This window comes from Liolophura sinensis, chromosome 3, assembly GCF_032854445.1.
Source record: "Liolophura sinensis isolate JHLJ2023 chromosome 3, CUHK_Ljap_v2, whole genome shotgun sequence".
In the NCBI taxonomy this organism is placed as follows: Eukaryota; Metazoa; Mollusca; class Polyplacophora; order Chitonida; family Chitonidae; genus Liolophura; species Liolophura sinensis.
The window spans coordinates 12,199,711-12,214,871 of NC_088297.1; the positions used below are offsets into that span (position 1 = coordinate 12,199,711).

The following is a 15,161-nucleotide window of genomic DNA, read 5'->3' on the forward strand; positions in this document are numbered from 1 at the left end:
TTATGGTAAGCATATGGGTGGGGTGTCATGTATTATGTAAACCGGATGGGTGGGGTGTTATGTATTATGGTAACTTGATGGGTGGAGTGTCATGTATTATGATAACCCGGATGGGTGGAGTGTCATTTATTACAGTAACCTGATGGGTGGGGTGTTATGTATTATGGTAACCTGATGGTGGGGTGACCCTGTTATATGGTAACCTGATGGGTGGGGTGTTATGTATTATGGTAACCTGATGGTGGGGTGACCCTGTTTTATGGTAACCTGATGGGTGGGGTGTTATGTATTATGGTAACTTGATGGATGGGGTGTTATGTATTATGGTAACCTGATGGTGGGGTGACCCTGTTTTATGGTAACCTGATGGGTGGGGTGTTATGTATTATGGTAACTTGATGGGTGGGGTGTTATGTATTATAGTAACCTGATGGGTGGGGTGTCATGTATTATGGTAACCTAATGGATGGAGTGTCATGTATTATGGTAACCGGATGGGTGGGGTGTCATGGATTATGATAACCTGATGGGTTTTGTGTTATGTGTTATAGTAACCTGATGGTGGGGTGACCCTGTGTTATGATAACCTGATGGGTGGGGTGTCATGTATTATGGCAACCTGATGGGTGGGGTGTTATGTATCATGGTAACCTGATGGTGGGGTGACCCTGTTTTATGGTAACCTGATGGGTGGGGTGTCATGTATTATGATACGCGGATGGGTGGGGTGTCATGTATTACAGTAACCTGATGGGTGGGGTGACCCTGTCTTATGATAACCTGATGGGTGGGGTGTTATGTATTATGGTAACCTGATGGGTGGGGTGTTATGTATTATGGTAACCTGATGTGTGGGGTGTCATGTATTATGGTAACCTGATGGTGGGGTGACCCTGTTTTATGATAACCTGATGGGTGGGGTGTCATGTATTATGATAACCTGATGGGTGGGGTGTTATGTATTATGGTAACCTGATGTGTGGGGTGTCATGTATTATGGTAACCTGATGGGTGGGGTGTTATGTATTATGGTAACCTGATGGGTGGGGTGTCATTTATTACGGTAACCTGATGGGTGGGGTGTCATGTATTATGATAACCTGATGGGTGGGGTGTTATGTATTATGGTAACCTGATGGGTGGGGTGTCATGTATTATGGTAACCTGATGTGTGGGGTGTCATGTATTATGGTAACCTGATGGGTGGGGTGACCCTTTATTATGGTAACCTGATGGGTGGGGTGTCATGTATTATGATAACCTGATGGGTGGGGTGTCATGTATTATGATAACCGGATGGGTGGGGTGTTATGTATTATGATAACCTGATGGGTGGGGTGTTATGTATTATGATAACCGGATGGGTGGGGTGTTATGTATTATGATAACCTGATGGGTGGGGTGTTATGTATTATGATAACCTGATGGGTGGGGTGTTATGTATTATGATAACCTGATGGGTGGGGTGTTATGTATTATGATAACCGGATGGGTGGGGTGACCCTGTTTTATGGTAACCTGATGGGTGGGGTGTTATGTATTATGATAACCTGATGGGTGGGGTGTTATGTATTATGGTAACCTGATGGTGGGGTGACCCTGTTTTATGGTAACCTGATGGGTGGGGTGTTATGTATTATGGTAACCTGATGGTGGGGTGACCCTGTTTTATGGTAACCTGATGGGTGGGGTGTTATGTATTATGGTAACCTGATGGATGGGGTGACCCTGTTTTATGGTAACCTGATGGGTGGGGTGTCCTGTATTATTATAACCTGATGGATGGGGTGACCCTGTGTTATGGTAACCTGATGGTGGGGTGACCCTGTGTTATGGTAACCTGATGGGTGGGGTGACCCTGTGTTATGGTAACCTGATGGGTGGGGTGTTATGGTAACATGATGGGTGGGGTGAGCCAGTGTTGTGGTAACCTGATGGGTGGGGTGTTTTGTATTATGGTAACCGGATGGGTGTGGTGTTATGTATCATGGTAACCTGATGGGTGGAGTGTCATGTATTATGGTAACCTGATGGGTTGGGTAACCTTGTATTATGATCTCCTAATGGGCAGAGTTTTACCTTGTGACAACCTGGTGGGTGGGGTGTCATGTATTATGGAAACCTCATGGGCGGGATGTTATGTCTTATGATATTCTGAAGGGTGGGGGTCTCATGTTTTAGGACAACCTGACTGGTGGGGGTGTAGGATAACCTGACAGGTGAAATGTCAAGTCTTAGAATAACCTGATGGGTGGGGGTGTCATGTCTTAGCATAACCTGACAGGTGAAGTGTCAGCATAAGACACTGCATTAATAAGTAAATAAATAAATGAAGAAATTGTTTATTTTTTCCTCTCCCCAGCTGTGTTACTTTGTATTGCGGTGATTCTGTATGGGGTGCGTTCGGCCGACACCTACTGGATGCCTGACCCTGAGAGGAACTACTTGTCTTGGAGTTTTGTCTTCGCTGTTGTGACGGCATTCTTGTGTGTCGTGTCGGCGATGCTGTTCGTAGTCACCACGCTAACGACCCGCTATGAACACAAAAATTCCAATGAGGATGACTACGCTATGAACTCACGATATCGTTACTAATTCATCAAGGTGCTCACATGAGTTCATCATCTATTCATCAGCTGAACGAGAAAAATTCATCAGGCATTCAAAAGCTGCAAAGAGAACAGTTCTTCATTGGCGTACAATTCCTAGTGAATTGATTATATGAATTCAGAAAGGGAACAGTTCTTCACTCATGTACATTCATCAGCTAAAAGAGAACAGTTCAAAATGAATTAATCAGCTGAGTTCAGAAGGAGAACAGCTCTTCATCCTTGTACATTCGTCAGCTGAAAGAACAGTTCCTAGTGAAATAATGGGCTGAGTTCAGAAAGAGAACAGTTCTTCATTCATGTACATTCATTGGCTAAAAGAACAGTTGTTAGTGAATTAATCAGCTGAATTCAGAAAAAGAACAGTTCATCATCCACGTATATTCACCAGCTGAAAGAGAACAGTTCCCAGTGAATTAATTAGCTGAACTCAGAAAGAGAACAGTTCATCATCCACGTACACTCACCAGCTGAAAGAGAACAGTTCCCAGTGAATTAATCAGCTGAACTCAGAAAGAGAACAGTTCTTCATCCTTGTACATTCATCAGTTATATCAAACTTACATGTAACACACTTTTAAATATTGACAATAACAAATAACAAATGCCGTTACATGTGGTTACAGTAATTCACCAGTAATTTCATCAAATTTTTCACCTGAAAATCACCCTTCTGTATAAAATCACCAGTAGAGAAGAGAAAAATATTTTCTTTTCACCTTATCTTTCACCAACTTGGTACAGCGGGACGATTAAGCAGTGAAAAATTTCGTAAGATTGTAGGTGATTTACTGTAATTAAGATCTGGAATATCCCATTGATTCTTAAGACAAGAGTCAGTTTTAAGCATGATTGAATATTTTTTGAGTGAATGTACAGTAGTGTCCATGGATGTGGCGTGGCAACAATGTGTTGTTTGTGCATTCAGTGTCCAGTTTTACACTAAAAAAAAAATAATAATATGTTCATATTAAGAGAAAGTTGGTTGTCTTGTGATGCTAGAATGTATTCTGTCAGGTTGTATAACATACAAGATGATATTCTGGCCGAATACAGTATATTTATGTTAAATAAATATAATATATGTACTATATATTTAACACAAAAACCCTCCTGCAGTAAGAGAGTACATTCCAGCATAACTCGGACAACTGGACATCTGGTAAATATAGCAGATTAGTTTTATTAGGGCACTCTACTGAAGGATAGCTTTAGATGGTCCCTGATTGTATTGATCTGGAAACCACCAACTTACATCTACTAACACTCTGCAATGTGATTGATCAGTTATTGTGGTATTATTGCTGCTTAATAACACACCTATTTGGAAAAGGCTCATGGTATGAAAAAAGCGAAATAGAAACCAACTTGAATTATTACAGAAGAAATAAAGATCATAAAGGGCTGTTGTTGACGAGTGGATTGTACAGCAACCAGAGTTCAGCAATTAGAGGAAGTTGTAGATGTGGCAAATTTATCAGGTATATAACAACATTTCTAGAAGTGCAGGAAAAAATTTGTTCGGTGTTAACATTGCATGAGGTAGCATGGTTTCCAGAGGTATATCAGCTTAGAGAATTTGCAAGGTAGCATGGTTTCCAGAGGTATATCAGCTTAGAGAATTTGCAAGGTAGCATGGTTTCCAGAGGTATATCAGCTTAGAGAATTTGCAAGGTAGCATGGTTTCCAGAGGTATATCAGCTTAGAGAATTTGCAAGGTAGCATGATTTCCAGAGGTATATCAGCTTAGAGAATTTGCAAGGTAGCATGATTTCCAGAGGTATATCAGCTTAGAGAATTTGCAAGGTAGCATGATTTCCAGAGGCAAAGCAGTTGGAACAGTTTGCAAGGTAGTGACATTTTTCACAGGGATAGCAACTTTGAGAATTTGCAGAGCAGCAATAAATACGCTTGAAGCAAATTTCCACAGGTATAGCACATTAGAGGTTGTTTAAGGTAGCAACATTTCAGGGGGTTTAGCAGCTTGAAAATATTATAAGGTTGCAAAAGTTCCAGAGGTATAGCAATATATGCTGGAGATGTAGTAATATCTCTTGCCAAGCAATAGCTGAATCTGGAAGGAATTTGGTTGCAGATACAACGAAAAGTAGAAAATAACACTTTTTATTGTTAATAGACAGAATAATACAGAAGTAAAAAACAGATAGAAATGACAGGAAATGTTCTTTAAAATTATACCTGTATATGTTAGATTGTTTCAAACTCCATGATCTATGTACACAAATAGTAGTAATATGATTAATCAAATTCTTCGACATTTTCAAACCACCTCAGCAGCCAATATTTTGAAACATTCTGATAGAACTGTTGAGTGTGGAGAAATAACTTGCACACTTCTGTGAAGCTTGCATCTTGAGTTGCTGAAAACAAATCATATCTGGTGTCATTTTCATAATAACTATGCATAAATTCCACTGAAAAAAAAAGTGCTTTAGTGGTTGAAAAGTTTGAAGATTTACAGTATTTCCATTTCTTCCAAAGTTCCATTTCCTCCTCCCCCTCCCCCCTCCTCCTCCCCCTCCCCTAGAATCCGTGGAAAAGGTTCTATCTTTTTGATCTGATCATAATTTTTAATCATGCTACCTCAAGCTGTACATCTATCTCTCTTTCATTGCCATTGGGTATGATCAGCATATTAAGAAAACTATTCAATCCATTTAACAGTTTACCATTAAACGAATAAGGGTGCTACCAAAGGAACGAGGTGATATTTTCCAGGAAAAAACTGTATTAATATTGTTAAAGCTATATATGCTGTTGAAAGAGGGGAAATTTTGCCGAAATGTAACAAAATATTTTTACATATTTGCTTGAAATTCTTTCTACCTGTGCTTATTATAGGTTAGCCTTCATATCACAACTATAAATGACACTGACGACTAATGGATCTTTTGTATCTATTACAACAGCCAATCAAATTTCACTATACATTCTGATGTGTATACAGTGCTTGTCTTTATTGAATGGTTACCCACCATAACAGTTTTTTAGTGTTTGTGTGATATTTGTTCTACTTAATTGTACCAGGATTCGTATAGATGTAAGTTTGTGTATACATATATTTATACATGCATATTTTGTTGCTTTGATGTTATATTTGTTCTCTCTGAGTAATTGTTATCGCTTAACTTGCCAAGACTTCGAATAATTTCTTGACGGCACTATCAGCTTCACATTCTAGTATGGTAGGATTTTTTTCAGGAAGCGTTCTGAATTTTCTTGACTTCTGGACGGTTTTTCAAAGGCGTTTCTGATGGTTAATGGTTCCTTGTCCATAACACAGTTATTTAAAGGTTCTTGGCCGAAAACTGTTTTTCAGGCAAGATTTTATTGCACATTTCATTATGGTAGAATTTGTCTGGAAAGGTTCTTAGAATTTTCTTCACTTCTGGAGGGTTCTTCAAAGATGTTTCTGATGGTTAATGGTTCCTTATCCATAACACAGTTATTTAGAGGTTCTTGGCCTGAAAGGGTTCTTCAGGTGAGATTTTATTGCACATTTCGTCATGGTAGAATTTGTTTGGAAAGGGTGCTACACTTTTCTTCACATCTGGAGGGTTCTTCAAAGGGTGTGTCTGATCGTTAAGGGCTCCTTGTCCAGAGGTTCTTTTATGGTTCTTAACAGCAAAGAGTTCTTCAGTTCAAGAGTAAACCATATTATACCACCGTATAGTTTTATGAAGAAGCTGAAGATATATAGTACATATGCCTTGTTTTATTCACTTTGAAAAAGTGCCATGTGCTCCGTCCAGGCTTCCACATAAAGTGTATAAGTGTGAGAATGAGCCTTCATGTAATGTAAACTGTTACGTTACATCCAAAAAAGCAGTCATGCTGTCCGACTCAGTTATACTTCCTTGTCAGTTATGCCTGTCAACAGTGACGCATCAGGCATTAACTGGCATAGAAATGGTGAGTTTGTGTACGGCTGGTGCCCTTTGCCGTTCGCTACAGTTGTTTGCAGAGGAAATATTGGTTGAAAAATGGTGCTTATACATGTAAACGTAAAAGTAGGTGTTGCATAGCTGTGCATGGACTGGACAGAGAAGAGTAAAAAACTATTATGAAAATGTAATTGTTCTACTGAAGTCCGCGAGATTGAATTAGTATATAGAGATACACTATATGAAACATTACAGACTTAATTGGCAATTATATCTCTCATCTGATGGTTCCTATTTAATGGGTACTACATGTATTTTCAAAATTAATTTTAATTTATTCATTATTGCAAGCATCATGACTTTCTGTAGAATGATGATTCCTTGCAGTGGCACATATATGTAGCCAATCAAATTAAAGGCTATGTTGTCGCCGTCTGGCCAACCAATCATGTAAGGAATAACAAGGAAAACCCACGCTGATTGGTCAAGGCTTGACTGGCAATAGGGTTGTTTCCACATTCGTCCGTAAATGCCTTTAGTTGTTTGTAAATACATATGTTGTATACTGTGTAACCATTGCTATACATATGTGCATCGATCAATCTGAAATTGTCAACTACGATAACTTTAAATCGTGCTGTGTATTATTAATCCTGAATTGTAACATGGCTTTGCTATCTTGTACTGTTTTATATATGTTTGCATGAACTCTGTATTAACATTCAAAGCAAAGATGTAAAGATAATTATTATAAGTGTAGAAATGCGTTACATAAATTTAAAAAATATACAAAGAGAAAATGTCTATGCTTTCGTCTTGAATTTGTTGGGTATCTGATAAAGCTTGTGTGTGTGAATGGCAATTTTGTGTGGGGGAGTAGGCGAGGCGGTCAAGTGGTTATAAAGTTCTGGCTTTCAATCACAAGGCCACACCAGACTCGTGTTCAATTGTAAGGCCACACTGGACACGTGTTCAGTCGCAAGGCCACACCAGACACGTGTTCAACCACAAGGCCACACTGGACACCTGTTCAATCGCAAGGCCACACCAGACTCGTGTTCAATTGTAAGGCCACACCAGACACGTGTTCAGTTGCAAGGCCACACCAGACTTGTGTTCAATCGTAAGGTCACACTAGACACGTGTTCAGTCGCAAGGCCACACTGGACACGTGTTCAATCGCAAGGCCACACCAGACACGTGTTCAGTCGCAAGGCCACACCAGACGTGTTCAATCGTAAGGCCACACTAGACACGTGTTCAATCCAAGGCCACACCAGACACGTGTTCAATCGTAAGGCCACACTAGACACGTGTTCAATCCAAGGCCACACCAGACTCGCGTTCAATCGCAAGGCCACACCAGACACGTGTTCAACCACAAGGCCACACTGGACACCTGTTCAATCGCAAGGCCACACCAGACCCGTGTTCAATCGCAAGGCCACACCAGACACGTGTTCAACCGCAAGGCCACACTGGACACGTGTTCAATCGCAAGGCCACACCAGACACGTGTTCAGTCGCAAGGCCACACCAGACGTGTTCAATCGTAAGGCCACACTAGACACGTGTTCAATCCAAGGCCACACCAGACACGTGTTCAATCGTAAGGCCACACTAGACACGTGTTCAATCCAAGGCCACACCAGACTCGCGTTCAATCGCAAGGCCACACCAGACACGTGTTCAACCACAAGGCCACACTGGACACCTGTTCAATCGCAAGGCCACACCAGACCCGTGTTCAATCGCAAGGCCACACCAGACTCGTGTTCAATCACAAGGCCACACTAGACACGTGTTCGATCGCAAGGCCACACCAGACACATGTTCAGTCGCATCCTAGAACAGGAAATTGTCTTCATTTTGCGGCATAGGTGTAGTTGGCAGTATTGATGTTGATTTTAATGTGATTGTATGTTAAATCTGAAGACATAAATGTGGTGACATAAATGTGATGACATTTAACACAGCATTTTGAGGAATTCTAGACCAGTGACTTCTAATAAATTGCAATTAACATTGCTGCATTCTTTTTACCTAATTTTGCTTAAGCCATTATGCACACTGTCGTCGCTGTTTTTCTCTCTATGCGGTACGTCTGAATTATATGAGCTGATAAAGCATTCTCTTTGATGGATGCAAATTTACTTGATTGACTTATTTGATTGGTGTTTTCATGTCATAATGAAGAATATTTCACTTATGGTGGAAGAAAACCGGGCAGAACCCGGAGAAAACCCACAACCATCCGCAGGTTGCTGCAAGATCTTTCCACGTACGGCGGGAGAGGAAGCCAGCATGAGCTGGACTTGAACTCACATCGACCGCATTGGTGAGAGACTCCTGGGTCATTACGCTGCGCTAGCGCGCTAACCAACTGAGCCACGGAGGTCCCTCAACTTTACTTGAGTGAGTGCTTGGGGTTTAACGTCGTACTCAACAATTTTTTAATAATATGGCGATGAAGGAATCCTTATGATGTATGTAATGTGCCTCCTTGTTGCAAGACGGATTTCCACCATTCTTTTATCTTGCGTTGCTTCAATGAGACGACTTACCGAAGGCATGTAAGCCGCCCCACCCGAGCCATTAAACTGTTACGGGTCAACCAGTCGTTGCACTATCCCCTTCATGCTGAACGCCAAGCAAGAAAGTTACAACTTCCTCTTTCAAAGTCCTAGGTGTGACTCGACCCAGGATTGATCCTAGATCTACTGCTCCCGATGCGGACGCTCTACCAGCTGTGCTATCCGGGCCGGTAACGTTGCTTGAACCAATACGACCAGCGGCAGAGGGAAATCCGTCAGTAACTTTGCCTATCCAGTTTGGTGGTTACTCCCGCGGTACTGAGGTTCTTCCATTTGTAAGATAGGCCGCTGTCGTGTAAGTGAAAACATCTTCAAAAAATTAATCTCTTAATTTTAACACAAAGTCTGTTGCCTGGGTGATGCTAGAATGTAATCTGTTATTATAACACAATATTCTGTCATATTCAACATAATATCGTGTTAATCTAATAGAATCTTTATGTTGAATTAATAGAATATTCGTGTTATATTAACTCACAGGAAGCCCCTCTATTCAACAGTCAGTTCAGTGAAATATCTTTATAGGTGTCTATAAACAACCAACACCTGTGCGGGTGTGACTTCATGACCATCTGTCACCTATATAAAGATTCGCCAGATGTCAAGAAAGATCCCATGTGATGTGGATCTGCATGACGTCGTTGACACTCTGTCTTCTCCATTACGTTGTTACATCAGCAAATATGGTAATTACAAAAGATAGGTACCATTTTGGTACCCAAATTGTTCATGATTCATCGCATTCTAAGAATAGGTTAGCCCATGATTGACGAGAATTACACAACACTGCATCGAGGCGAAGTCGAGATACAAGTATAGCCAGTGACTGACGAGGTCTACGCAACATTACATCGAGACGAACCCGGGATAAAAGTACAGCCCATGGTTGTCGACGGCTACACAACGAGCAGAGGCCGAGATAAGAGTATAGCCCATGATTGTCGAGGTCTACACAACATTGGATCTAGGCGAAACCGTGATAAAGTATAGCCCATGACTGACGAAGGCTACACAACATTGCATTGAGGCAAAGCGGTGATACCAGTATAGCCTATGACTGACGAGGGCTACACAACCATTACATCGAGGTGAAGCAATGACACTATGTTGTGTGTCGTCCGAGTCAGCCATGGGCTTTCTTATTTAGCACGCACCACCGTTTTCGAGCAACAAAATATCAAACTCAACAAATTGTACTACAGAAAAGAGAACTTTCATAGACTATGAGTACTGCCGGGAATTAGAAATCATGTCGATTGATTGAGAACTACCGAAAATACAATACGTGAATGCTTGGGGTTTAACGTCGTACTTAACAATTTTTCAATCATATGACCGAAAAATGGAACTTTCATAGACTATAGGGATCCTAGATACATATGAAATATATTTCCCTATATGTACTATAGGGAAATCCTATCGATTGATTGGTCGAGCGCGGCGAGAGGAAAAACTGGACTGAATTTAGACCTTATGTTGAGACAGCGAAGTGGTGAATGCGCTCCACGACACAACCCCAGTCAGTATATATACGTGTCTGTGTTTAGTACAACTATTTTAAAATACCAGTTTACCCTTGATTCTCATGAAACTTTTAAAAGGTTTGTGTGCAATATCGGTCTTACGTTTGAAGCTGTTTTTATGATACACGGTTAACCGGGCAGAGCCCGAGGGAAACACACATCGTATGTTTCATTGCATGGGCAATCAAATGTAGGCCAATATTTCGACATACATGAATATTCCATGTACATAGAAAATATATCATTTTAGAACAGAATGCTACAAAGAAACCTTTTTTATGCGAAATTATTTTGATAACTTACTACTGTGTTTAATATTTCTATGTTCCCATATGGCTGTCGGGCGGGTGACAATACCGGGAAAGGGGAGACAACTCCGGATGCAGGTCTCTCACCTGCGCCAGGTGTGACTGAAAGACATTCTTCGCCTTACCTGTCCACCAGGTGTCGCTTTTTTCTAGATGTGATAGGAGAAAAAAAAATCGAAAAAGCTACCAGTCGAAAATGGCGTCGCGCAAGGCAGGTTATATTTTGACGGGATTCCTCCTGTCTTTGATTGGGTTTATCTTGTCTTTTGTCGGATTTGCCACGCCGTACTGGCTGGAACCATTTAACAGAGATGATGAAATTGTTGAAATTGAAAACTTGGGAATGTGGCAGTACTGTTTTAGTGGCTACACAGCTTCACGACCAGGTAATCAAGATATGGACATACTTGGCAAACGGTACACGGGATGTAAATGGGTGTTCCATCGAGAAGTTTATACCATACTGCCAGAAATATGCCCAGGTCAGTATATAGGTACATTTAAGACAAATATATTAAGAGATTAGCAGTATAAACTTGCTAAAATCTGCCGTAAACAGACAGACGTAATATATAGTGAGGTTGTAATTCGTAAGTTGTGTTGTGTATGTTATGCCCGATTTCCACCCAGCATAATGCTGGCCACTGATTGGCATATTACACCAATCAAATAAATCAAATAAATCAAATAAATATTGTGTATGTTGAAGAAATTTATGTATTTGTTTGACTTATTTGATTGGTATTTTGCGTCTAACTCAAGAGAGAAGAAATTTATGGTGATGTGATTAAAATCATAACTAGGAATAGTAATAGTTTCTGTTTTTGAAATTTTGAAATTCAGTGTTGATAAATGATGAATGTATTAAATATTAACTTTTAATTTAATAAATTTCTATATACAGTCCAGGAGTCTATGTTGTACATACATGTGACTTTTTTTAGTTTGGTTACTGTTTTTCGAACAGTAATGTGCAATCTAATGGTTGAACAGAAAACTGAAAAGAAAATGAAAACAAGGTCAAATAGTTCATTTATTTAATAATAAATATTGGCTCTTTGCATCAAATGTGTATGACGAGAGAGGTTGCATATAGTCACATTAATGGCGGACTGTTTTTGTGTAACACAGTGTTCATTAGCTCCCTGCATGCTTCCTAACATAGACAACTTAGAAACCTTTCCCTGCTTTGCCTTTGTTTTCTTAACTTTCTACACTAACAATCAAGTTGGAGAAGGGTGAGGGCGAGGGGGTGGGGTGGGTGTAGGGGGTAGGGGGAGTGGGGAGTGGGATTAGTAAAACCTCTTGGAGGTCAAATTCAGGGGCAATTAAATCAACCTGTAAGTTGTAAGGCACAGTGGGAGCACTGCACAACAGCTGGGAAAGCATCAAATCAGTGTGGCCTGTCTCTTGATTAATCTGTGGTAGCCTATGATCACAGCAAATTCTAACATATTCTGCTCTGAAAATGTGAACAAAAATTTAAAGTATTCACTTTGTTTAGGAATGAAAAGTTTTAACAAAATTATACCTTCAGGAATGAATTTCTGCTCAATTCTCAGAAAAATAGGACTTTCTATATATGTTACACCAAATTCTGCCCACTTTCACAAGTTACATAAATCAGTTTTTAATATTAGTAATTTTCCGTGTCAATTTTGTGGCCACCTTTATGGCGTTATAATCCAGACATCACTTGAGAAAGCGAAATTTGATTTATGAAGTTGTGTGAAAGTCGGCCCTGAACTTGCCTCGTCACCATATGCAAATTTGAAAGAGCTGTATTTGGGCCTGTGTGCTGTCATGAACATAGATGTGCTTAAGGCCTCTGATTGGTCTGTTACAGTCTGGTTTCGCATCACTCAAGCCCTCATCTCTGTGGACGTGGTAGGTTCGGCATTCGTCTCGCTGATGGCCTTGGTGTTCCTGTGTCTGAATATGTGTGATGCTTATCCCACGGCCAAGGAGGGGAAACTCTACCTCATATTTGGCCTTATCTCGTCAATATCGGGTAAGTAGGTCTTCTGAATTTATTTATTTATTTTTTTATTTTACGCCGTACTCTTATATGATGGCAGACGGTATTACGGTGGGAGGAACCCATGACCATCCACAAGTTGCTGGCAGACCTTCCCACATACTGCAAGAGAATAAGTCCAGCATGCGCTGGACTTCAACTCACCACGACCACATTGGTGAGAGGCTCCTGGGTTATTGCGCCATGCTGGCATGCTAACCACCTTGAGTTCGGAGGCCCTCTCAGTTGTAAAGAGTGTTTTGTGTTTTTGAAACATTGAAGACCACTTCCTCTTCCACCAATACGGCATGCAAGTCCGCACAATGTTCACGGGTAAATGTAACAGTAACAAGAGGCCTTCTAGGCTTAGTTGGTTAGCGCACTAGTGCAGCGTAATGACCCAGGAGCCTCTCACCAATATGGTTGCTGTGAGTTCAAGTCCAGCTCATGCTGGCTTCCTCTCCGGCCGTAAGTTGGAAGGTCTGCCAGCAACCTGCGGATGGTCGTGGGTTTCCACCGGGTTCTGCCCAGTTTCTTCCCACCATAATGCTGGGCGCTGTCGTATGAGTGAAATATTCTTGAGTACGGTGTAAAACACTAAATAAATCAAACCCTGCCTTGGATAGGGAATTTGAAGATTCCCCCGCTGTCACTGCTTGCGTAACCTTGGTAACATTAAAGCGGTCAACAGCGTTCATGTGACCATTTGTGCAGCCTAAAATTCATTCAAAATGATATGTTTTCTACAAATGTACCGGGCAACAATGTACGTCATACTTTATATAACCTTACCAGTCATTAGTGGTGTACATAGTCCCTGTAGGCACTCCAGCTTCCTGCTCACTTGAGGACTGCTTCGGTGACCTGATGGTTAGAGGGTCCTCCTCGAAGTTGGGAGACCAGGGATTAAAATTCAGATCGGGTCATAGCAAAGATTTTAAAAATGGTACTTTTTGTTGCCTCGCGTGTTGCCCAGCACTGAGAGGTTTGAGCAAGGAAACAGGACTGCATGGTTGGCCCAGTGCCAGTATATAACGTGACTGGTTGGGGTGTCATGTCTGGTGTCTTCGACATGATATGACAGTGGCGCCAAAGTGATGTAGTATATGTACACACATCTTATGACCCAGCACTGAGAGGTTAGAGCAAGGAAACAGGACTGCATGGTTGGCCCATTGCCAGTATATAACGTGACTGGTTGGGGTGTCATGTCTGGTGTCTTCGACATGATATGACAGTGGCGCCAAAGTGACGTAGTATGTGTACACACATCTTATTACTCCTCGTCATCATGTGACTGAAAAATTGCAGCATACAATGTTAAACCCAAGCGATCCTTCATTCATTCCTCCATCCAGGACTGACTGCCATTGTGTGTTAAAGTGAAAAATTCTTCAACATGACATTTTCGATCAACAAGTCAATCAATCAATCAATCAATCCATCCATTCTCTGTCTTGGCAGGTTACATCTGTGCCGCAGCTGTCCTCGTGTTTGGTTACTTCTCAGACAGCAAGGAATGGGCGATCAAGGAACCGCTGTACTACCACCTCTCCTGGTCATACATGTTCTGCGTGGTAGGGGGTGGGTTCAGCATTTTTGGGGGCATGTTCCTGTTGTTAGCATCCATGCAGGTTAAAGCGCTTCTCAAAGCCACCAAGCCTAACTACAAACCCACACTGGAACTCTCCACACTTACGCCAACTGTCAGATATTAGCTATGTTTTCACTATCAGAGATAGGCAACGCCAATTTTATTTTGTGTTTTATGGGTGAGCTTACACTAAAAAAATCCAAAAATTGAATAAAACTGAAAATTCACCTTTATAATTTGATTATTTTGATGACTTTCCTGGTTTTTTTTCAAAGCTTGTCGATCTTCAATTGGAAAAGTATCTGGGACAGTTCACATTTCTCACAAATTAGATGATTTTTAACGTCTGGTTTTATTTTCATGCCCTTTGACGACATGGGAAAAAGATATATTCTGCCCGTAAAACAAAAATATTAGTTGGTGTGGCCTTACTGCATTTGGCATAAAAATTTCCTCTATGACCAATTAATTACTTATTTTGCCCGATTCTGAGAATTCTGTTGATCTCAGGAAGGTGTTTAGAGGTTTGTTTAGAGGGTAGGATATCCTAGTGGAAAAGTGTCAAATTCAGCACCTTGACATTTGAACTTTGTTCGGGAAAAGTTCAGGTC

At 41.0% G+C, this 15,161-nt stretch overlaps 1 protein-coding gene across 1 annotated transcript; it reads left to right on the plus strand.

The window, feature by feature from the left end:
- Positions 1-11,135: 11,135 nt before the first annotated feature.
- LOC135463363 (uncharacterized) lies at positions 11,136-15,161 on the plus strand. The gene is made up of 3 exons (XM_064740622.1): positions 11,136-11,421; positions 12,786-12,950; positions 14,421-15,161. The coding sequence occupies exons 1-3, from the start codon at positions 11,136-11,138 to the stop codon at positions 14,672-14,674; spliced, it is 705 nt and encodes a 234-aa protein (XP_064596692.1). The 3' UTR covers positions 14,675-15,161.

Excerpts from the sequence above, each read along its gene's own strand:
- LOC135463363 (XM_064740622.1), top strand. The coding sequence starts at position 11,136 with ATGGCGTCGCGCAAGGCAGGTTATATTTTGACGGGATTCCTCCTGTCT. Across the intron at positions 11,422-12,785 it reads ACTGCCAGAAATATGCCCAG|TCTGGTTTCGCATCACTCAA; the intron begins GTCAGTATATAG and ends GGTCTGTTACAG. Across the intron at positions 12,951-14,420 it reads CCTTATCTCGTCAATATCGG|GTTACATCTGTGCCGCAGCT; the intron begins GTAAGTAGGTCT and ends CTGTCTTGGCAG.